A 25,860-nucleotide genomic window follows, 5' to 3' on the forward strand; every position below is an offset into this window, starting at 1 on the left:
AGCTTCCAATCTATAAATAGACACAAAATGGGGATTAGTGGTATATTTAGATCAATGTAACCTAAAATGTATTTATTTACAAAAGTAAGGTAAAAATGAGGATTAAGTAGATTAAAAGCTTTGGAAGAGATGATTTTGCTAATAAAATGTAGCTTGGATAATGACAAAAATTAACATTATCACAAACCTCAATAATTGTTGACTATGATGATTTTAATTATTGATGATATTACCTTCATTTATGAACATATTAAATTAAGTTAGCACGAGGGAGTAAATGAATCCACTCCCCTAACTAACTACTTGGTTACTCATGACATCAAATATTTTAGTAATGCACATTGAATAATTCTTGCTAAGTTTTGTACAAGTTAGTGTTAACCCATGTTATGCATCTTGTACACTAAAAAAAAATAGGTACTAAATTTGAATTTTATAGTGGGTTTGCATTTTATATTATACCTATATTATAACGTCAAGTAACACCTCCTACTAAATTAAAAAATAACAAATTTCGAAGAAAAATTTCACCATCACTTAAAACAACATCCAAAAGATTAAACATAGTGGTCCTTAGTTATGAAAGGCCTATAGTCGTGATTTGGAGGATTCTCCTGCTTGAAAACGTGGCAACTTCTTCAATGGTTGTGGATATCACTGTTATCCTCAACAATTTAAAATCCGATGAATTTAATTAATTAATTAATAAATACGGGTATTGGGAACATTTAAGGCAATTAATGCTGGCTTGTATGACATAGAATAATACTAGCTTAATTGGTTGAGAGGACTTTGTTATGTCGAGAGGATTTGGGTCTGAGTCCTATGTTTGCCATTTATGTGTGATTTTTATTTGTGTTATTAGAGGTGGCAAAATGGACTGACCTAACCCATCCGTTTAAGATTTGTGGGTTCAGATTTCTAACCCCACGTGCCACCTGGTAGGTTGGCGGGCTGGCCCACTATTTTTTTTAAAGAAACTTGTTGCATTTGAAAGTGGTGGTGGTTGGAAAATTTAAGAATCAACATACATAAATAATAATGAAAAACACACATGAAAATACATCAAGGTGCCCTAACATATATAATTTAAAATTGCCATAAAAGTCCAAGAAGCCTTCCCTGTAGTAATAGAGTTTTGTCATTACATTTTACAATGTAATTTTGCAACTGACGTTTTCATTTGAACCTGAACGAATATTGCTTGTATTGTAAACAATCATAGTGGGGCAACAATGAAGATTACAATAGTAGACTCACATCGATTCAAAGTCCAATAATTTCTCAATACAATAGTTCTATAACAGTTCTAAAAGTCCAATAATGTCTCATAACAATAGTTCTACTTCTAAAGCAGTTCAAAGTCCAACACTAACACAAAAAAACCCTATAACGTCACCCATATAACGTCTGTCCACAAAAATTCCCACGTTAAAAATGACCTGTGGCATTTTTGTAAATTATTTGACTTTTTTAACGTCCGCCCATTCCAACACAGACGTAATTTAACGTCTGACCCACAATACCCCGACGTTATGTAAAAATTAACGTCTGAGCTCTCTGCCCCCAACTTAATTTAACGTCTGACCCACTCTGCCCCGACTTAATTTAAGGTCTGACCCCCTTTGCACCAACGTTAAGTAACGTCTGACCACGCAGCCCCGACGTCAATTTTTGGGTTTTCTCTACGCGAAACGCATAAACCCTAATTGTTTCGTCGTGCCACCAATTTTTCGCGAAGCTTCTCCGTCGGCAACCACCATTCCGAGCTCCTCCAGGTAATTTTTAAATGTTTTTCACCACCAAATTTGTTGGGATTTGATTATGGATTGATTTTAGGCGTTTTGAACCGAATATTTTCCGTTTTCATCCTCATTTGCAGTGTTTCGCGATCCTTCGCGTCGGTGACCATTATTCTGACCTCCTCTAGGTGAGTTTCAAACATTTTTCACCACCAAACTAGTTGGTATTTGATTGTGGATTAATTTTAGACGTTTTCAACTGAATATTATGCGTTTTCATCCCCATTTGCATCGTTTTGATATTATTTTGCTTGTTATCTGTTTTTCATTGTATGTATGTAATTGCTTGTATTTTTTTATTTGCAATCATAATTTTTATCTTAGACTATTTTTTTTTTGTTTTTTTGGCCTATTTCTTTTTTAATTGAATTTTTATAATAATATTTGTAAAATTACGAAATAAAATTATATTTATTGTTATTTGTAAAATTGGACTAATTGTATTTGATTTTTTAATATTATTGTTGCATTAATTTTTATTTTATGTATGTAGATTTATTATAGATTCATTGTGGACCAAGGTCGATCTGCCGTATATGGATTCATTGAACCTCAAACCATTCAATCTTCGGGAAACTCACATGACCACATCAAACTTTATTTGCAAACATGGATGGTTGAGTCAAATAGAGAGATCTACTTTGCGCCATACATTGATGCGTATGTTTTTTTTCTAGTAATATTTTATGAAGTATTATTAATTATTTCTGCTAAGTACTTGTGATACGACGTCGGTGTTTGGGCAGACGTCAAAGGTCAAAAATATCGGACGTTAAAAGACTTTTTTGTGTTAGTGCAACAATTTCTCAGAATAGCAGTTCCATGACCAAATAAAAGATAATGTTCAAAGTTAAAACATCAAAGCACATGAAGAAGTCCAAAGGAAGAAAATAAGGTTCAAATTTGCAACATTAATTCAACCAATTGACAAACCACCAACAATCAAGTCATTCATCATGTTGTTCCATATCAAGAATATTTGAAGCAGCCATGCTTGTTGTCCCCTCCAATCTTCCATCTGTCTGAGCAATTTCATCATCTTTTTAAAATATGACATGTATATCAAACGAAAAGTTAGAATATAAAAATGGAGTATCAAAAATACATAACAGAAAATAGGATTTAACTTAGACAACTTACCATCACAAAAACCATGCTTATAACTTGAAGTGCAAATAATTGCTTCAACACATTCTGGTAACAATCGATTTCTATACTTATTTAGAATTCTTGATCCAATACTGATTGAAGATTCAGAAGCAACCTAGTAATTGGGATACTTAGCAAATCCCTTGCCATCAATGACAATTACAAAAAATGTTCATTGTTACCCGTCCACCATCGAAGAACATCCATAGGTTTTGTGAAGTCAAGAACTAATGTTGGCTCATCCAAATATACATCTAGTTGATTCCTTCCATTTTGACAACAACTTGAAGTTTGCATTTTTTAAGAGTATAACATGAAAAGCAAGAAATAATTTATTTTATATACAAAACAATAGTTAAATTAGAAATCTGTTTCTATGCTTAGAAAAACGTACATCAAAATGTGGTCGTTTGGTGGGAGCAGAAAAAGATGACACATTACTACGGTTTACATCACTTGAAGTTGAACTCTTTGCAGAATATTGAGAGAAAATGTTGTACAACTTGTCCTTCAAGTTTTCTAACTTTGTTTCCCAAGTAAGGGGTTCAATTTGTTCATAACAATAACCTAATGTTTCCAACTTAACTCTTGGGTCACAAATAGCACCGAATGCAAGGACTACACTATATTCCTCCCAATATTTATCAAACTTCACTATCATACTTTCAGCTATATGTCTTATAACTCCATCTTCATCATTTATGCTTTCCATTAAAAGATTTTGGATATTCCAAACTTGTAAAAAGTACAAGTTAGATATAGGATAACTTGATGTAGGAATCAGAGTTATGATGTCATAAAATGGCATCAAGAAAGTACATATTTTTTCTACTCTTTTCCATTTCTCAAGAGATGGACACAACTTGTAATTCTCATCAAGAAAGTACATATTTTTTCTACTCTTTTCCATCTATCTTGTGGGAACATCTATAGACAATGCACTTGAAGCATCAATACCCCCTATTTATTCAATTCATTGCTTAAATTTTATCATTCTACTCTCAGATCCTTTAACATACTTTATACTCTCCCTAATTTGATCTATACCATCTCTAATTACCTTCAACCCTTCTTACACAAATTAAGTTTAAAATGTGCGCACAACAACGCACATGGAAGAATTCCCCATCACAAAGCAACGAATTTTGCAAAACAAGCTTCTATTTTTAACCAAAACATCATTACTAGAAGCATTATCCAAAGTGATAGAAAATATTTTTTTCAAGCCCCCACTCACAGAGAAATTCGTTCAACTTCTTAGATAAGTCAAAGCTAGTGTGAGGTGGAGGCAAATGGGAAACGTTTAGAATTTTGCTACACAACTTCCAATTATAATCAACATAATGAGTTGTCAAACATATGTTACCATCTATCGTACATGAAGTCCACAAATCAGAAGTTAAACAAATCCTAGATGGAAGGCTCATAAACTCTTCCTTCAACAAGTTCTTTTCTCTCATGTAAATTCTCAAAACACCACTCTTAATGGTATTCCTAGAAACGAAAACAACATCCGGGTTCAAATAAGTGTGATCCAAGTTCTAAGTTCTTCATATTCAACGAATTTAAACGGTAAACCATGTCGGATAATTAGATTAACCAACAACTTACGGGATACCATTTGATCTATTATCTTGGATTTCAACTTTCACTGCATATTCATCGTCATTTGACTCACATCTTCAAACTTTATTTTGCTACATTTTTCAACATCACGTTTTAAATGTGAAGTCCCATACTTCTTAATCCCAACTATATATTTTTTATTATAATCATTACATTGTGCCCTCTCTTTTCCATCCTCACCAGGGCCAATCTTAGTGAAAAATTTCCAATTGTCAGATGTTGTGGACTTTTCCTTTTTCTTATTAACTTCAACATTTTCCTTATCAACCACATCTTCAACATTATCATTCACTTTAAAACTAACTGAATCATCCATTATAGTTATAATGATAAATCCTATATACCAAAGGCATAAAAAGTGCATTAGTAATGTATGTGCATGTCATCAATAATCTCTTGCTCACGAATAAGCATCCAGTGACAATCCAAAATAAGAGATAAATGTTACACACACACACACACACTTTAATCGAACAGACACATGGAAGGCTTCCTAACAACTCATATGAACCATCCAACACAACGAATAAAGCCCAACACAACTGAATCAAACAAATCAATGATACACATAGCCACCACACACAGATCAAGGATGATACACAAATAAAGGATACAACTCAACCAAACTAATCATATAAAGTTCTAATTAACATACATGCACTTTCATTATCACACGCACATAATGAACAAAGCCTCCACGAAATACACGAATCAATACACATTCCAGCAGCCAATACCTAATTGATACCTTCTACTGCAAATTAGGAAACAAAGTGAAGAAATTAGGGTTAATGTTTCGTTAATCCTCGAAGAATAAAAAATGAATTAGGAATTTAGGGTCAATCGAACGGGTACTGAACTAGGGCAAACCAAATTCAAGAAATTGGGGATAAATGAGGAGAAAGGGAACAAAACTCTCTCTACTACGTGAGCCGTGGTGGAAGAGTTACTGAATAGCAGTGACGTTGACAAAAAGAGCTTAATCGGTGACGTTGATGAAGACAACACCAGCGACGTCCAACGTTGACAAAAAGAAGACAAGAGAACAAGAATAGTAGTGCAGTGGTGATTCACGAACGAAAGGTGATGAAGTTTGGTATGGTGTGGTTGTGTTTGAAGCTCACGACGAAGAGAAGAAGAATGTCTCTCTCTCTCTCTTTTTGGTGGTGTGTTGTGCTATGGTGTGGGTGACTGAGAAATGAGAACGAAAAAGAAACGCGAATGCACATGAACGTGAACCACTTTTTTTTTTTTTTACTTTTCACCTTGCCATCGGGTTGCAGGTTGACCTGCCCTAACCCGTAGTTACAACCTGTCGGGATGCCAACTTAGGCGAGCCAGGTTGAAGCGGGTTCGCGGGTTTCCTCCTTTAATTTGTCCCGCTATTTACAATCTAGGCTGGCGGCCGGTCTTGTCGGGCCAGACCCGTTTTTACACCCTTATGTGTTATTTGATAATATAATTATGCATGATGAATGATACGATAATCCTAGAATTATAGGAATTATTGTGAAACATGAATTAGTTGTGCAATTGCTCTGAGATTTCATGGTTGGGGGTTGGCCTATGCAAAATAACTTTCTTTTTGCTAAAATCATTTTTTGCATGAATGTGAAGCGCTATAAACCCTAGCTATTTGGGAGGCAGCTAAGAGGGTTAGAAAACCATGCTTGAATGGTCATTGAATACCCCTTAAACCCACTTTAATAGAATTTTTGTTTTCTACCATTAAGTCAAATTAAAGCATAGTTAAGAGCTCCATTAAGAATGAGAGAGTGTGTCATTGAGGCTGCCATTCAAGCATAGTGCGAGGAGAGAAATCTCAGAAAAATTAAACTACTGTGGTGAGGAAAGGGAAAGGCTGAACTGTGGAAGAACAAAGAAGGTTTTGGGAGTTAAAAAGGCTAACTAAGTTTTGCAAGTGGAAGCAAGAATACTAAGTTAGGGGAGCTGCATCTCTTGTTTCTATTTTTGATAAACAATTCGGTGATGTAAGTATGTATATGACTTGGATTCTATCAATTTTTGCACAATTTGTTCGTGTTTTCTAGAATTTCCAGAAATTGCCTGGCGGTCATTTACGACCTGCCAGGCGACACATGCTCCAGAACTCAAACTCAAATTATGGGCTTTCTCTATGAATCGCCTTGTGGTTGTGTGTTGCCCGCCAGGCGACATGAGTATGAAATTGAGTTGTATATGTTATGGTTGGTGTTTTGATCATTTGCAGCCATGATATTGTTGTTTAGGGATGGCAATTAGGGCCTGGCCCGCGGGCCCGGCCCGCAGGCCCGCATAAAAAACGCGGGGCGGGCCAGGATAGTGAGCCCGCAAGCCCGCGCGGGTTCGGCCCGCATAGGCCCGCGACCCGCGCGGGCTAGCCCGCGGCCTGCGCGGGCCGGCCCGCAAGCCCGCATAAAATTTAAAAAAAAAAAAAAACTTGCACTTGTGTATATTAATTACTTCTTTTATGGACTCTTGCATTAACATTTCAAATTCTTGTATAACTGGAAAAGACAAGTATTATGTAATTCTTAATGTGCTAAAATTTAAAGAATACATTGTGTATGTCATAGTATGAATATGATGAAAATGTTGAATTATCAATTTATCATCTAATTCCCCAAAGTTTTTACTTAATTTTGTGAACTTCTTAAAGTTTCCTAATTTTTAAACATTGAAAGTTTTATTATAAAAAAAATAATAAATTAAAAAATTTTTAAAAAAAAAAAAGCGGGCCGGCCCGCGGGCCCGCGGGCCAACCTTTATGCGGGGCGGGCCAGAGTATGCGGCCCGCATAAAATGTGCGGGGCGGGGCGGGCCTTATGCGGGGCGGGCCTAAACGGGGCGGGCCGGCCCGCATTGCCACTCCTATTGTTGTTGTTTAATGTGTAGGATGATTTAATGTTTGAATTGAATATGATTAAGGGCTTAGACTTATGTTTTATATATAGTTGGGATGAATCATGATCTAATTAGGGGTTAGGGTTCTTGTGGGGTTTGGGGATGGGTAAACATGATATTTGCTTATGATTATTATATGTTTCATGGAAATAATTCTAAATTGAATAAGCATGAACTCTCTATGATATTGGAACATTAAGATTATGTCAAAACGAGTGCTGGAATTGTTGATTTGGGATTTAGGATTCGTATTTGTAAGAAAATCTGGGCATAACCCATATTTGTACGCACCGCTTGGCGGCACATGAATTGCCACCAGATGACACATCAGTGAAGATGAGTATTTTGTTTTTGTTTTGTATTGTGCGTCCTTGGGTGTGTAACTGAAATTATTATGTATAAAAATTTGGAATTAGGCATAGGGGGTTGGAAAGGGAACATAGGCATGTAATGGAATTAAATAAATGCAAGGTTATGTAATGATTGAGATGACCAAAATGCCAAGTAATGTTTATCTTGATTGAGATGTGGTACATAGTTTGTTTATGGATTTCTATGATGTGTAAATTGTGATAATTGTGTGAGAATCAGTGTGGTATGTTTCATTGGTAAAAGCATGAGGAATATGGTTTTACAGATTACTAAATAAGCCAACTAATAAAAATCATCCCTGACAACTATAACTACCATAGATATCTAATGTGCAAATCATAGAGCATGAGTTTGCAAATATTAAGTTTACTGTTCAACTATAAATAACATGGATATCTAATGTGCAAATCATACACCATCGATTCGTAGTTATTAAATACTTAGTAAGCACATATGTGGATTTACATTTTACTCTCAATAAGCCAACTAATGCAAAATCAATTTTGCTCAACAATAACCAAGATGGATAACCAATGTGCAAATCATAGAGCATGGGTTCACAGTTATTAACTACTAAGTAACCACATAGATATGTGGATTTACAGTTTACTCAATAAGTCAACAAATGCAAAATCACTCCTACTCCATTATAACTATCAGGGATATCTAGTGTGCAAGTCATACAACATGAGTTTGCAGATATTAAGTCTTAAGTACATATGTGGATTTACAATTTATTGACTTAATCCAAGAAAAATGTAAGCGGAAACATTTCAGAAACAACAACAACCAAAATAAGAACACAAAATCTTAACCCTAACCTCAACAACCCACATTCAAAATAAAAACCCATCTTCGTTCTTGCTTTTTACACAAAAAATAATCACAAGTAGTACGCAAAAATAAATACAACTTACTACCACGCAGCTTTCGAAGAAGCGACCCCAATTACATTGCACCACAAAGATGAAACCCACAAACTTACGCCACTACAACGATGACGACACTACAAATAACAACAAAAATTCCTCCTTTACACCATAATGGATACGAATGCCGAACCGTCGAAGCTTTCGTCCAATCAGAAAAAACCCACATTGTTGCTACAAAGAAGAAGAGGGGTTTTTAAAAAAATAGGGGTTGAAGATGAAGAATGACGGTTGAAGACGAAGATCACTGGTTGAAGACGATAAACAAGATGCTTTTTAGTTCAACCATTTGCACTTGCGCTTTCTGGTTTTTCTCCTCCAATTTTCACTTCCGCTATTTACTTATTTTTCATCCAGCTTTCTTCCAAAAAAACTAACTTAAAAATTGAAAAAAAAATTGAAAAACAGATGCTACGTCATGTTGTGAGATAAGTTATCAAAAAATATATATTATTATATCATTTTCCTATAAGATAAATGTATTGTAACAAATGAGGCACAAAAAGAAATAAAAGACTGGTGCAAGTTTGTGGACATAGGTTGTTGTGGACAATAATAAACAACTTTAACCTAATATTCGTTCACCATCTTTTTAACCTTGATTTTTCTTCTTCTCCACTCTTCCTTTACAAAAGTATTTACATGAGAAGAATTTATTCAATAAGCCTTTAGTTAAGCTTTTTACGGAAGCAACCTTCAAGTCCTCCATGGATTCCACTCGAGGAGAGATCGACCCAAAAGCACATGAAGATTCATAACTAGGAATGCTCAAATTCGATGCATGGTACTGCTCTACTTTTTCATCAATTTCCTCATATATAAGATAAATTGTCGTCATGTTAGCAGTTAATCTGCTGCAGAAAACCACAACAATCTGCACATTGTTTCCAGGCTCAATGTTTGATAGTACCCTCTGCCACTCCTCATCATCAAACGACGCTAATGCATTTCTCTTGTAAAGCTGAATGGTGCTCTTTGTGTGATTTATCACCAACAAATTTTTCAGGCCATCTGATGTTATACTGTCAGAGGAAGAATAATGGATATGGCACATCATTGTCTTCAAGTTACGCCCATTCACTTGGGGAATTTCAAAAGTCACAGAAGAACCTTCGCTGCTGAAGGTTAACCAATCTGGATAACAATCTCCAGGTAGCAAACAATCACCCCCATCACTCGTAGTCATATTCTGTAAAGGTAAAGATATATATGCTGTAAGTTTATCAATCGAAGCATTAATACCACTTCTTACAAATTCATCAATTTATGATATCACAAGATAATAACTCATTTTATCATGATCTTTTTGTCAAAAAGTATTCTAAACGATGACAACTTGCATGAAAGAAGTAAATTGTTAAAAGAATTTAATGTTATGTACAACAATATCATATTGTTATTCTCTTTCTTTTAGCTGATGGCAACTTTTAATAACAGAATATATGATGGCACCTAAAAAAATCTTCTATGTTGTTGAATGATAAAGTAATATGATTAAAATAACATCTTTAAACTTTTATGTTGACAGCGTATAACTATACACTTGCACATAGAATTGGTGCACTAAAAATAATTCAATTGCCAAAAAACAAGTGAATTTTCAAACCATAATTTATGACAAATATTTATATCATAAAAACATTATAATTAGATGCATTTAAAGGAAGGAACCTGTAAAATTCTCTGTTTCAGGATGTGTGTGATTTCCCAACTCCTTCCCATTTGAATTAAAAGTGTCTTCTCAAACAATTTTGATCCTGAGTTGCATTCAATTAATGTAAATACATTCTGCAGTTGTGATGCTGTTGCAGATGACTCAGATTCTACAGAATTTGTCGCATTTAAAGCCTCCAAAATACTCGTTGTATCTCTAGAAAGTTGAAGATCTGAGCCACACTCTATCCAAAGACTCTGAAGCTTTGGAAGCTCCTCAGATATATAAGATAGCTGATTGGAACTGCTATTTTGTACATCTAAAGAAACAAGAGAAGACATGTCCACGAATGTTTGAACACGAGAAGAGAGACTATTTACCGGTGACATCCAAGACCAAATGATAGAGGGAAACACATTGCGTGAGAATCCTTCATAACCACACAATGAAATATATCCAATACTTTTTGATCTAACTATCGAAAAGGGCACCCTTGTTATACCAGTCTTGTCAGCAACAAGGGTTGTCAAAGACTCCATCTGTTCTATGTCCTCTTCCAACTTATCAATCTTTAGACAACCGGAAAGAATGAGTGTTTTAAGAGATTTCAACTTATAGATACTTCTTGGAAGGTTACGAAGGCTAATACAATCTTGAAAGTTTATTAGTAGAACTTTAGTGAGATGACCAATCGTATATGAAACTTCAGACAGTCTTGGACAATCCATGAGTACAAGCTTTTCAAGATTAGGCAAATTTAGAAAGTCTGGAGTCTTCGTTAAATAATGAGAATGGCTAAGATTAAGAATTTTCAACTTCTCCATCAGCTACAAAAGAAGAAATACAATGGAGATAAATTAGATAAATAAACGACAAAAAAAATGAAAGCAATTAAAATGTCATGAACAGTAAAGTGGGATGTTAAATATATACTCATGATTCCTTTGCTGTAGTTCTATTATATTTTGGTTCAAGTAAAGTTGACCATAGTGATTGCACTGAAATAAGCATACATCGCTAATAAAATAGGTTGTACTTGTCTGGATTTGCTCTGAAGTTTGTGATTTATTCCTTCAATATGCTATTAGAGTGGTACGATGCTTCAATCTTCTAATGCTACTTAATGAGGCTTCCAAGATTGGATCATTTGAGGAGAAGTCAGAAGACTTACTTTTGTCTGGACTGTCAAGACTAGAACCAATCTCAGGCTGATTTACACTTGACAAACTTGTTAGATATACCAAAAAATTCATATTATTTTTCTATCATCAAAACTTAGCATGACTTGCTGGAAAATGTATAGACTTGAGTCCGATAATCTATGCCTTAAAAGAGATGTAGCTCTCGTTGCTGGTTTTCTAATAAATAGAATGTCTTATTCCTCTCTTGAAAATCAAATTCCTCATACCATATTTTCCTAAATGATTACATATTTCATGTCTCTCCTAAGGTATTGTAATGCAGATTAGGTTGGTTGTCATATCGACACAAATCTCAATCCAGTGCAGAAGAAGCTGAATATAAATCTATGCCTATGCAGTCGGTAATGGATGTACTAATGGTTTTGCAAATACCGGTTTTGTTAATAGACTTGATTTTCTTTGGTTTGATGCTTTACCTTCCCGTGTTCGTTTTTTTAATTTTTTAATAATCTTTTAAGCCTTTGGTTAGCTGTTTGGATACTGTTTATTCTTTGCATGAGTTTAGTTTGGTTCCTTCATGCTTCTTATCTTTTTTCTCTTTTATTGATTTTTCATGTGGAATGTGATTCATGAAACTTTAAGATGCCAACCTAATTGGGATGATAATGTTTCATAGTAATGCCTAATATGATTTAAATAAATACAAAGCACAGAATGAGATTCAAAACACTAAATTAATACCTGAGTTGCTTTCCACATCATGGTAATCTTACTGTTCTCTAACTCAATAGAAACTAGACTTCCTTGATAAAAGTTTGTTGGTATAAAGGCAAAAGGAAATCCATGCCAACATAGCCATCTAAGGTCTTTGGAAAGATATTCAAAATCTCCAACAAGTTCTACACCAGAAAGTTGCATCAACCTGAGTTTCTTCATGTTCATAAAAGCCTTGGTGCTTAGAGATTTTGTATTACTTCTTGGTAACTTCAAACTCAATCCCTCAATATATTTTGTTCCCTATCACAGAAAACGAACGATAAAATATGCATAGCTAAAGATATATGGCAGTCAAAATCCTGATGAAAAAAACCATCTGTTTTTTCTTTTTTTCTAGGAGATAAGAGGAAACAATCAATTCACAACCAAACAAATTTTAAAAATTCTTGTGACAATCAACTGAACAAATGAATACTAATAAGAAATTCATAGATGTATATAGTTTCCATTAGCTTTATATATTTGTAATACTAAAATAATAAATGAAGGTCTCACAGTTTCTTTTGATAACACATCAAGCACATCCTCATGAAACCATAACCTGCTACGCCCCTCAAGCTCCATTGGTGATTTTGAACGAATAATTTCCCTTCCCATGTCTCGTAGCAAATCATGCATTCCAAGTCGGTTCTTATCATCCACAGTTACAAGACTTCGCTCTACCAAGACACGTATTCCATTTTCTGCAAAAAGTCCACAACCATTCAATATATGTATAACATCATTTCGATCCTTTCCTATAAAGAAACATGCTATATCAAGAAATGTTTCTTTCTCTGTGTCATCACTTAAACCATCATAGCTTATTTTTAACTTCTCCTGCACTTCATCGTTAGGAATTTTCCTGAGTTTTTCTAATACACTCTTCCACTCTGTTACTTCCATATCAAACAAATAAGACCCAAGGACTTCAAGAGCAAGTGGCAATCCCCCAGCATAAGCAACTACATTTCTTGAAAGTTCAATAAAATCTTCTTCAGGACTTGCTTGCTTGAATGCATGCCAACTAAAAAGCTCAATAGATTCATCTACATCCATTCCTGTCATTGCAAAAACTTGGTCAACTCTTTTTCCTCTAAGTAAATGTATGTCTCTTGTTGTGATGATTATTCTACTCCCAGAACCAAACCATTCAGGACTTCCACACAAAGCATTTAATTGTTGTAATTTATTTACATCATCAAGTATAAGAAGTATCCTTTTATGGCGAAGTCTTTCTCTTAATATGATTTTTCCTGATTCAATGTTATGTATCTTTGTATTGTGTTCTTTGTGGATATCGAATAGAAGTTGTTGTTGTAAACAAACGTGGCCAGCTTCTTGCCCCCAAACTTCCCTAATATCTGCAAGGAAACTCCTTCCCTGAAAATTGCGGCCAATCTTATTGTAAATTGCTTTTGCAATAGTTGTTTTACCGATGCCTCCCATCCCCCATACCCCAAGTAGTAGAACATCCTTTGATTGTTTTTGTTCTAGTAATTGAACTATTTCTTGTACTCGAGATTCTACTCCAACTGGATTATTGGCAACAAACAACTCTGTCTTGTCCAACAAACTTGTAACATTTTTAACAATATTCTTCACAGCTTCACTTTCATTCCTACAACAAAAGCCATGCTATATGCATCAAAATAAAAGGAAAATTTGAGTAAAAAGTTATGCTTGTGCAAATGTGTGTTGCTTCATTAAGTTCATCAAATGCACCGTAGTTTCATTATTTGTTTTTTGAAAACTATGTTGTAGCACATATGTCAATAACTATCCTTCATTCTACATGACCTGTGAATGATAAAATTAACGAGGAAAGGAAATACAGCGAAAAGGTTGATTTAAAAGGTTAATAGCATATATAAAATTTGTGCATTTATAATAGTGTTATACATAAAACTTTGAACTATAAAGTAATGGTCTTTCAGTAAAAAAAAATAATAATAATAATGAGAGAAAGTATGAATGTTTCATTACCTAGAATCGAGGATTACAACTCCGGAGATGGCAGCAGCCTCACGAAGTGCGTCCCTATGCTTCTCGATATCGTTGATCTCATCATCCGTCATTAATCTTCATACATATTATGAATTTCATGTGTTAGTTTTAGAGACAATGTTCAGTAAAAATTGGAGAACGTAGGTTTTCGTTACCTGCGGTGCTGGACTTCGAAGCTCGAGATGCCAACAGCGTCACAGAGTGCGATCCTCCAATGTTTCGCAAAGCTTTCTATCCGATTGTAAGCCTTCAGCATTTTAATACTTCCATACATGTTATGAATTTAATAAATGTTAGCACCAGAGACGATGTTATGAATTTAAAGTGTTTCAGTTATTTCTTCAAGAGGAGTGGTAGTGGGAGGAATCTCTTCAACACTCTTTCTTACTTTCATTTTGCTATTTGTTAACATTTATTACAACTTGCAAATTTTAAATAGGTTTAATTTCTAAATTATGAAAAAGGTTCAGAGAGAAAATATGACAACGGAGTTAAATTGTTTACCAATACAAACGGTTTTGAATTTTATTATTTTAGTCATAAAGCTTGTATAAGTTACCTATTCAAAATTCATTTTACAAAAATCACGATTTTTATATGTCTGTAAAACTCTTTTTTTATCTATTTTCTCTCTAAATGTCTTAAATAGCCATTCATCTTATCACAGAATGAAGTCCACGTTAGATATCCTGCTAGAGAGTATAGCACTTTTGTCCTAATGTCATTTTTTAATAAATCTTTGTTGCTCTTTTTTTTTCCTGAGTTAGTTTTAGGGAAAACGATGCATCGTTAAGATAGGTCGTTAGGAATAATCTAAGTACGAGTAAATGATCTAAATTAAGTAGAAGAAACAAAAATTAAATATTATATAAGAAGAAAGACTCATAAATTCATTAAAATACGATAAAATTATATATCAATAATGTGATTTATTATCGTAAACATAGTTATTTGCAGGAAGGGACTGTATAAAAGTTTCATCTTGTAAATAAAGTTTAGATTCTATAAAAGATATCGTGATTATACTAATGGACGTGAGTTTACTAATATTGGACGTGAATATTATATGTATATTAATTTATCGTATGGTGATTAGTAGTAGATATTTGTTCGTGAGATGTTACACAAAAATATAAACAATTATATTAATAAACAAATTTCAACTAATTGTAGTGTTTTGAAAATAAAAAAAAAAAAAGTTCTAAGAGAGTGACTAAAGTTTCTCTTACCACGATACATAGACCGCATCTGTCGCGACGTTAGCGGCCTCATCAAGTACCTTCATCCAACGCTCCAAGTCGCGTTCTATTTGAGTATCTCTACTCGATACATTTTATGAATTTCATAACGTTACTTTTAAGCAAAATAATGTACAGTAAAAATTTGAAAGTTGAAACTTTTACACTTACTTGGAATATTGTCGTTTATCCTCCAATATACCATAAGCCTCATAAATTTTCTCGCTCCAATGATTCCGGAGTTTCCATATCTCAGGATAACCAACCACCCTCGTTCCAAAACTTTATACATGTTACGAATTCCATAATTATGTTACTTTAAAAAAAAAAATGTACCGTAACAATCTAAAAACAGAAAGTGTTTCAATTACCCTTTGGAATCTAAGACACCACCAGCTTCCTCAGAAAATGCATCCTTCCAATATTTCAATTGGAGTTCTATTGCTTTAGTAATCTCAATTTCTCGGCTTCACACATGTGATGAACTTCTTTAATGTTATTTTTTGGAAACAATGTTTAGTGAAAATATGATTTAAACATTAAATGTTTCGATTACCAGGAATTCAAGATTGCGCCCCGTGAGATGCCAACAGCCTCAAAAAGTGCCTCCCGACAATGCTTCACTTGAAATTCTATCGCATCAGCAGTCTCCACTTTTGAACTGCATATATGTAATCAATATCATAAACAATATTTTTAGATCCCCATACATTGTATTGTCTCCAAGAGTAAGATTTCAATATCAATCTTCGTTCCTCAGTCATTGATGTTTGGTTTTGGCGGAGTTGGAGGAATCTCCATTACTCCAACTCTATCTATTAAGAAGACAATTACACCATGATTGAGAATTGAGGAGGGCTTGATAGCACCACGACATGTCCAAATTTCGATAAGATAGATTTTTAGTGACTTTGATACTATATTATAGAATGAGTTTAAGCTTAACTTATTCTTACCAAATCGGCTTGTAAGGTAAAAATTATCTTATTAATATACTATAATTTGGTGTTATCTCAGTAGCTTAAAGTAGGCTTGAATTCATATTAGGCGTCATCATTAGTTATATGTTCACACTTAGAACTTCTTTTCTTGTTCATATTTTTTGTAACTAACTTGTAACTATCTTGCTTTGTTCTTGGGCATAATTGTTGGCTATAAATAAAGTCAAACTCTCTTGTAAGCACACTTTTGAAAAAACAATGAAATGCTCTTCTATCATACATCTTCGAGAGTCTTGAGAGTATTCTATTCTTGCTTTGATTCTTATTTTGGAAAGCTTTATCAAATGGTGAATCCTCATCCTAGTTATCCTTTGGAGTTCTCTTTCAAAGATGGTATGTTCTCTATTACTTTCCATTTAATTCGTTTTCTATTTCCTCTATGTTTCTTCTTGTTTCTTGAATATGCAAAGCAAAAACACATGAAGTTACTACACTTTTGTCATTTCCTTTATTCTTCGATGACTTTTGAGTTCTCCAACACCACTTGAGTTTATCTAGATCCTTCGACCTTGTAAGAATTACATCAACCACTAACACAAAATTCGTCATCTACGGCACTGAATTCACGTTCGACATGTAGGCAACAAACATAAAAAATGTGTTATGACATTTTTGTAAATAAATACTCAATATTTACGTTTGATATATAAAAGGCAGACATAAAAGAAGGTTTTTACGTTTGATCCTTATACGCCAGACGTAAAAACCACTTATAGGTCAAATGTAAATGTGCTTAATATAATATGCAACGCCCATTTTTCCCTAACTTTTCTCCCTACACAAAGCTCTCTCTCTCAACTCCAGCAACGATCTCCTGCATATTAGCACTTCCATGGTGACTAGAACTTACATTTTTTGGCATTTTTAGTGTGTAGTTCACAAGGAAACATTCCTTCGATTATTTTTGTATTGAGGATAGTTTTCTATACTTCTCGTTGGTCTATGTGCATTATTGTTCGCCTTGTTTGTCTTGAATGCGAGTTTTATAATATTGGGTTCAGACTTTGTTAAACTAGATTTTACATGCATATATATTAGTTAAAATGTAAAAATTCATAGAAAAAATAATTCTATATGTAGATATTAAGTGAACCATAGTTCTCGTTTGAAATTTAGTGCAAATGATTAAACTTTAATCATTTAAATCTTGAATTGTCCGATGGGACAGTTTGGAAAAAATATTTTTTATAATTTGTTAACATGTGCACATTGTAAGCCTACGCATAAATTTGATAAATTTTTGGTTCAGACCATTTTGTGTTATTCTCCATATGCATACTTGATTGTAGTCATAGGTGACCCTTTCCTTTTGTGTACTTTGAAGATTGATGTGAAATGCTGTCGAAATTTTATCAATATATGATGATAGATTTTTGTGTACAAGATAATGAATTATGAAAATGTATTTTTGAATAGGTAGGCCTCACCTTGTGAGGACTTAAAAAAATGTGAGAATAGTGGAGTTTGTTACTAGCATGGTTATGGATTGTAGCTAGATGAATCCATATCATCTTAGTGAAGACTATGAAAAAGGATAGTTAAGTTATTGCAATATGCTCAAGAACACTCTAGACCTGTGAACATGACATACTATTGTCCTTGTATTCACTATTTGAGTTAGATAAGTCATTATTTGGGTGAAATGCGTGATCACCTCTGTTCATCTTTGCTAAAGTAAGGTTTTATACAATTTGGACTTGGCATGGAGAAGTATTAGACAACCCTACTACATTACAAATAACAAAATATGTTGAAGAGTGGATGGATGATTGTTTAGAGGATATGATATGTGATATTGGTGAAAAAAAATTGGAAGAAATTATTTGTGTGATTCTTTAAATTCTTATTTAGAGGAACAAATGTACCCAGGGTGCATTAATTTACACGATTTTCTGCAACGTTGAAATTGTTTAGTTTGGAAGCAAGAAATTGATGGACTAATAAAAGTAACCCTTATATCATTGCTTGGATGCCAAGGCACCTTGAAAAGTGCATGCATCTTCACTCTTGAAGAAGATTCTTAAAGCTTTTTCAATTTTTTTTTTTCAGATTTCTTGTAGTTTCTTTCGCTAGGGTTAACTCCTCCATTCTATAAATAGGATTGACTCAAGCTTTGTAAAAAAAATATAGATAATTTATGCCAAATTTGTAGCTCTCCTTTGTTCTAAGTTTGTTAGGATATGTTATCTTCTTAACTTTTCCTAGACATTTTCCTTGATGGTGGGCTCAACCTCCTTCAAGAAGCACATCTAAACCACTCTCCAAACTTCATTCTATTCATCATTTCATGCTTCCACGTTTAGGCGGATCTTCTTCATGGAGTCTCCTTAAACCTTGTGAAGTGTGTTTCCATCATTTGGCACCAAAGCTTTTTAGTCTTCCATAAGGAGGCAGTACTAACAATTTATATATATTAAATCTTGAATTGTTCTGTTGGACAGTGGACAATTTAAGAAGATTAATCACTTTTTCATAGCCAGAAGTGAATTAAGGTGATATTTATTAATGTTAAGTTAACATATATTACGATAAATCTGGTAACATGGATTTTAGGTTTATTTTAGTTTTGTATAAATAAAATTGGAGATCTGGTTCCTTTGGTTTAGATCTTAAGATGAACTATAGCAGTAAGTCCCGTGTCATTGGCAGTATGTCTATCTTACCCATATTTGTGTTAAGATTTAGATCTAGCAACCGAAAAAAAAAAAGAGTTTTTGTAAAACCAGATTTATTGGATATATGGAAATTTAACATTGATAAATGATGCCTTATGAAACCAAATGAGGGTGAGATACCATATATCATACAAAATGAGTAGTCTCCTTCGATCTCTTTCTCGTCGTCTTTCTATTAAAAGTTCTGCCTCCTTCTCCTCTTCTACCTCAAATAGGTCAAATCAAAACTTGCTCACTGAGCATAATCAGACACAAGAGGAAATCCCTCCAAGAAATAATATCTTCGAAGAAGAAGTTTGCTTTGAAGATATTAACCAAGTAATAGATAATTGAGAAATACCGAAGATTCCACAGGATGAACTGTATATCCCAGAAGAAAACAAACCTGTCCGAAATTCGGATTACATAATCAAAACAGCGGAAAATAATATTCCGCTCAACCTTGAAGCCGGAGAAGAATTTCATCTTCTCACAAAATAATCAGTGGCTGAACATGCCAAAAAATACAAATATTTACACATAGGATGTTTCAAGTAGCAATTAAACCTTTAGTTAGAGAAGGTCTTAACGCCTCAATTCTCATGTGCCTTAGAGACACTAAACATAATGATTTTCATGATTCCTTAATAGGAACCGTACAAACAAGTCTTGGACAAGGTCCTGTGTATTTCAATTGTTTTCCCAACAAAACGGTGAGTCTTTTGGATAAAAATATTCTAGACTCATTATTTCTAAACATTAGGCTTCATGGTTTAAACATGAAGGAGGGATCTATTCCCGCAACATTACTATATAGAATTTAGTACAAGGTTATGAATACATGTAACTCTAGAGTTCTATTGAAAACTACCGATAGGGAAACAACCTTATTTGTCATTGACATGGCCAAAGCTAATGTCACAATTCCTAGGCTCATCAAATGGGATGAAGTTGATTTACCCACTTCTTCATCTGAGACAATGTCTGCCCAGGTTTTCTGGGGAAGTGTAGTTAGTCCTTGATCTTGAAGAGCTAACAACGTTTGAATTGGGATAGCATAATCTAGTTTGGTTTGTTTGGTTGGAAGAGGTTGGTTGGGTTGATGACCCAATGATTTCTTTTCATTTTTTCTAGATTGATGACCCTGATTGGTTTTGTTGGGTTGATGACCCAATTTGTTTTGGAGTCTGTGACCCTAATGATTTATTTAGGCCAAGTATGGCCAGTTTAATACCTCGACTTCTTGTCGAAGCTAATGCTGCCTTTTTAGGCATGTTCGTCAACTGGCTTTTCCCTACAAGTATTCACGAGTGAGGTAATCAGGGAGAGAATTCGAGGTGCCTCTGAGATATTCTATTTCAAAATCAAAATCACTTAAAATAGCTTGCCATCTTGCAAAAATTTGTTTTGATGTTAAGTTTTTAACGTCTTTTTGTAAAATGTCTTTTGCAGATTTACAATTGACACAAATTAAAAATTTTTGGTTGAGCAAATCAGATTGAAATTCTGTAACACAAAGAACAATTGCTAAAATTTCTTTCTTAACAGTCGAATAATTCTATTGAGCAGGATTCCAATGTTTAGAAGTATAAGCAATTACTTGTTCTTTTTTATCATTTCTCCATTTGAAATCTCCTAAGTTTTTACACCTGAGATTTGATAATTTGGATATTTCCTAAATATTATTTATATGCATTTTCTTTATTGCAAATGCCATTTGATATTCTAAATGTGACTACACTTAAACATAAACGTCTATCTTTGATCATTGAGAAATTTTATGATTTTAAGACAAAACTGACATTTAGATATATCTTTGGAGCTAAAAAGAATGAAAATTCATGTGTCAGATACATGGAAATTGATGAAGAAACCTGACATCAGTTTGTTGAGATTCGTACATATAAGGGATGGAGGTTTGTTTACTTTAAATCATCCATTTTCCCATTGATAGTTGTGTATAGGTTGAACTAATTCATAAAATCAATTTTATATTATAGGGTGTGAGGGTGAAGGCCTAAGGGATAGGCACTCAAAATAAAAACCCACATATATTGTCTCGTGGTGGGTATATAAAACTTGTAAAAGAGATAATAAAGGAAAAGGAAAAATCTAGGCCCCCACCTTCAAAGGATGATTGTGTACAACCTCCTTCACCACCATCCCATCATGAGAAATGAAAGTTAGCCCGTATACGATCATCGAGTTCCTACACTTCCAATACCACAAGACAAATATCTGAAAGAATTATAAGATATAACCTTTCTTTGAATAATATTATAATTTGATACAAATTAGATGTTAAATTTCTTTTGTTATGTTGTAGGACTCCTTGATTGAGCAGAGCTTCCAAGGTAATTTCACTCTTGAAGATCATCATGACATACTTGCTATTGTTATTGGATGATCTAAGCACCCTGAACAGGTGCGTGTTGTTGGATTAGGAGTGGGCATTCGCTTGTATTTTGAAAGCTCCCAACTTCAGTCTTTTAGCGCACACAATGTTGAGTATGAAGAAAGGCTAATGAAGCAAATCACTCAAATGGTTAGAGCGTAACTCTATGATGAAGTCACTAAGCAAGTGACTAAAAGGGTTATGCGCCTACGAAATTGTATTTGGCCAACCACCTCTTACATATCTTTCATATCTGCCAAGAGATTCTAAAATTGAGTTGGTGGATAGAAGTCTTCAAAAGAGGGAGGAGATGCTCAGATTATTGAAGTTCCACATTAAATGTGCTTAAGAGAGGATTTAGTAGCTTGTTGACAATCATAAAACAAACAGGAAATTTTAGATTAGGTATAAGCTTTATGTGAAGTTACGATCTTATAGACAAATTTCAAGACAAATTTCAATGGTATTTAGGACTTGTGGTATGGTAGCCCCTATGTTTTTTTGGACCTTTCCTCATTTTGGATTGCATACAAGTTATAATCGCTAGCTTATGTTTCTCAATTAAGGAAACAAGTTGTTAATGTCCTTATTTCTACTACGTTACCCTCTGCATCAATGTTAGAGGATATTGCAAGAGAACCTAAAGCTATTTTGGATAAAAAGACACTGAAAAGAAGGATCATTTTGTGACCAAAGTATTGATGAAATGGAAACATCAATTATTCAAAGAAGCTACTTGGGAATTCTACTTTGATTTGAAGGAGTTCAATTCTTGAGGACAAGAATGTTGTTAAGAGGGGGAATTTGTTTTAGGCAATTATATGTAGGGTATTTTCGTAAATTCAATTATGTCAATAAGTTATGATCACAACAGAATCTAGAACATTCAATTTTTAGGGAAGTTGCACTGTCATTCTTAAGGATGACAACGGGTCAGGTTGGATCAGGCATGAATACTATCAACTCACAACCTGACCCGCAACAAAAAAAAAAACATCTACCTGTTATCCACCTATTTACCCGTGAGGTACCCATTTAAAAAATACCCATGGGTATTTTAAAATTCACGGATACCCGTGAATATTTAAAAAAAATATTTTATATTTTTTAAATAAAAATAAAATTACAACAAATATAAAATAAAATATAAATTTAATTTAAATTTAATCAAATTAAATATAAATTAAATTTTAATTGTAATTAAATTTAACTTAATAAAAACATAAATTAAAAATTTATTTTATTATTTTGTGGATAATGGGTAGCTGCGGGTACAAATAATATTATACCTGCACCTATTCGCGGAACATCATAGTGATAGGGAGAGCCACGACTCCCCCAAAGCTTTTGGAATTTTTTTTATATATATTTATATATTTTTCAAAATTATAATTATATATTATTTATATTAAGTTTATATTATAGAAAATAATAATAAAAAATAAAATAAAAAATTTAATGGAATTATTGATTTATAAAAGGGATTAGGGTTTTGTTTTTGCTATAAGATCTTTCTACCATGTAAGTTATTATGAAAGTGTGTGAGAAGAAAAATATATGAAGAGATAGATTGAGAAACAAAGGTCGTAGAACACATATGTTTAGATTGAAATATACATTTTTGCATGATCTCTCACAAATCAAGGTTAGTATCTTATTAATGATTTATGTATGTTAGATTTATGATTCTTCTTAGGATGTTTATCCCAAATTAGTATAAACCCTAATTATGATCTTAGGGATTCTTTTATGAAACTGGTATCAACTTTAATTACAATTTTTCCAAAATAGCATAACCCTTAATTATGAAATTTAGAGATTTTGTGTTTTCCGGCTTATGGTAAATTTTTAAAGTTTTGAATATATACAAGAGACGTGATAAATTTAGATTAGAAAGATGATGATAAAGAGTAAAAGAATTGATTCTCTTTTGAAGGACAAAGGTTTGTAATAAAGATGAGAAAAAATTGCATCTACATTAACTAAACTTGAGAAATTTCATGACAATGAAAAACAAATCTCTAAAGTTCCTAGAGTTACATATAATGAATTTAAAAATTCATTAGAACGCGATCCGGGAAAAGCGTCCTCAAATGTTACCATACCCACCAAATTAAATTAAAGAGGAACAAAGGATTTATCTAAAATGGTATTCATGGTTATCATGATATCATAACGAATGATAGTAATATTTTTTTGAATTATACTATTATGTGTGTTTGTTTGAAACAGAAGAAATGAAAAGAGAAAATGAAAAGCTTTTCTTTTTAACTAAAAAATATATATAAAAAATATATAATTTGGTACCTCTAAATATTTTGTCCAAGTTCCGCCACTAACCACACTCAATCCTTCTATAAATGGGTATATAAATGAATGTTAAAATATCCATTACCCACGAATAACAAATACACGCGAATATCAACTATCGATAGTAAATTTCATTCCCATATACATGTGAACACGGATATTTTTACCATCCTAGTCATTCTATCATATTTCAGCACACAAATCAATAAAGCGTTCGGTTCCATTCCTTTTCTTGGAATCCCTATGACTTCTTCGTTTCTTTATAATGTGAAGAATGTTGCATAGGATTGATTGAAACAGATGTATAATGTAACCTAGTTAGTATTATAACCTCTAGAGTGATGCAATAGCAATTTTATCTTGGCTAAAAAGAGATACAATGTTAAGTAAAAGTCTGAAAGCATAAAGTGTTTCAATTACCTTGGATATAAGTCAAAATGGAAGATGGGGTAAGGCTCACGAAATATGACCGCCCAATGCTTCACGATGAAGTCTATCTTATCATCGATCTCCATTTCTCTAATTAATACATGTTTTGAATAATTTCATAAATGCTATTTGTGGAGACAATGTACATGGAAAATCTGAAAGCAGAACATAATTTACTACTCACCTAAATGGGATTTCAGCACCCATACAAAGTCTCTCCATCAACTGCTTCACGGGGAAGCTTATCCAATCAGCAATCACCGATTCATCCCTTGACACATGTCATGAATATCATAAACAATTATTTTGAAAGATAATGTTCAGTAAAATTTCATAAAGCATTAAGTGATTCTATTACCTTCCCTTGGAGTCTACATAAGATGGCGTCGTCTGAGCAACCTCTGAAAGTGCCTTCTTCCAGCGCTTCAGAGGTTTGTTTACCCTTTCAAACCTACATACACGTTACGAATTTCAAAAATTATTAAGAGAGAATGTTCTGTAAAAATCTGAGGAAGCAGGAAGCGTTTCATTGCCTGGAAGATAGGATTTCAACCGCTGAGAAGCCACCAATCTCACCAAGTGTCTTCCTCCAAAGCTGCTTCCAATACAGCTCCTTTTCTTCATCCTCAATCGAAATCTTGCCATATAGGCGTTGAAATGCTTTCCCAAATTCGCCTCTTTGATGACGTACTTCAGAGGGATCAACGTCATAGAACACTGGAAGCACCACATGCCCTATGGTTCTGTGGCACTCCATTATTTTCTCCAACTCCTTCAAACACCACCGCGACTCTGCATAATTTTTCGAGAAAACAACAATAGAAATTGGAGAGTTTTCGATCGCTAGCCGCAGAGAGGGTGAGATTTGCTTTCCCCGTGGAAGTGACTCGTCATCCTTGAAAACAATGATTCCTGCATTCTGAAGAGCGGCATAGAGATGCGAAGTGAAAGAAGCACGAGTGTCTTCACCCCTGAAACTCAGAAACACCTCAAAGTTTCTGCTGTCATCGTACCGTTCACGAAGAAAGTCCATTTCCATCTCATCATCACCGCAATCTGAGTCAGACGGGGAAAACATGAAAGTTTTTCGTTGGGGAAGAACGAAAATGGAGCTTTAGGGAAACGCTTAGGGGCAGATCAATGTCGGCAAACCAGCGCCGACGACTTTGCTGCATCAACTTTTAATGGTCATAAAAGTGAAGTAAAATAATTGTACTTGCACACTACTGCGAATTCTTATGTATTTTAAAGTTTTTCAATTTATTTATTATACTTTTAATATACTTTTAGTTCTAAACTTTTATAATTTAGACTTAACCCATAATTTCTTTATTATAAGTATAACATCCCATTTAATTTAACAAACAAAATTAACGGAAACATCGCACGAGATAGCATAATAGTGCAGTCCTGGAGTTTAAACCTAGCTCCTTACAACATAAGGCACAGAAAACCAGTTATAAAGTTAAAAGGAACATAAAAAGATCATAAG

At 33.7% G+C, this 25,860-nt stretch overlaps 1 protein-coding gene across 2 annotated transcripts; it reads right to left on the reverse strand.

Moving 5' to 3' along the window:
- Nucleotides 1-9,215: 9,215 nt before the first annotated feature.
- Nucleotides 9,216-25,572, reverse strand: LOC114167056 (uncharacterized). Of its 2 annotated transcripts, XM_085667910.1 has the most exons (14): nt 24,902-25,572; nt 24,727-24,819; nt 24,553-24,639; nt 24,360-24,458; nt 16,136-16,240; nt 15,951-16,046; nt 15,751-15,861; nt 15,571-15,660; nt 14,497-14,604; nt 14,321-14,416; nt 12,851-13,955; nt 12,320-12,595; nt 10,454-11,263; nt 9,216-9,971 (listed from the first exon to the last, which is right to left on the reverse strand). In XM_085667910.1, exons 1-14 carry the CDS (start codon nt 25,444-25,446, stop codon nt 9,375-9,377), a joined length of 4,218 nt encoding a protein of 1,405 aa, XP_085524036.1. In that variant the 5' UTR covers nt 25,447-25,572; the 3' UTR covers nt 9,216-9,374. The 2 variants fall into 2 exon arrangements, with proteins under 2 accessions (XP_085524036.1, XP_085524037.1); XM_085667911.1 differs by lacking the exon at nt 24,360-24,458.
- Nucleotides 25,573-25,860: the final 288 nt, after the last annotated feature.

This window comes from Vigna unguiculata, chromosome 10 (assembly GCF_037176805.1).
Source record: "Vigna unguiculata cultivar grain cowpea cultivar isolate G323 ecotype 2 chromosome 10, ASM3717680v1, whole genome shotgun sequence".
In the NCBI taxonomy this organism is placed as follows: Eukaryota; Viridiplantae; Streptophyta; class Magnoliopsida; order Fabales; family Fabaceae; genus Vigna; species Vigna unguiculata.

Excerpts from the sequence above, each read along its gene's own strand:
- LOC114167056 (XM_085667910.1), bottom strand. The coding sequence starts at position 25,446 with ATGTTTTCCCCGTCTGACTCAGATTGCGGTGATGATGAGATGGAAATG. Across the intron at positions 24,640-24,726 it reads TATGTAGACTCCAAGGGAAG|GGATGAATCGGTGATTGCTG; the intron begins GTAATAGAATCA and ends ACATGTGTCAAG. Across the intron at positions 14,605-15,570 it reads GATGCGGTCTATGTATCGTG|TATTAAAATGCTGAAGGCTT; the intron begins GTAAGAGAAACT and ends CATGTATGGAAG.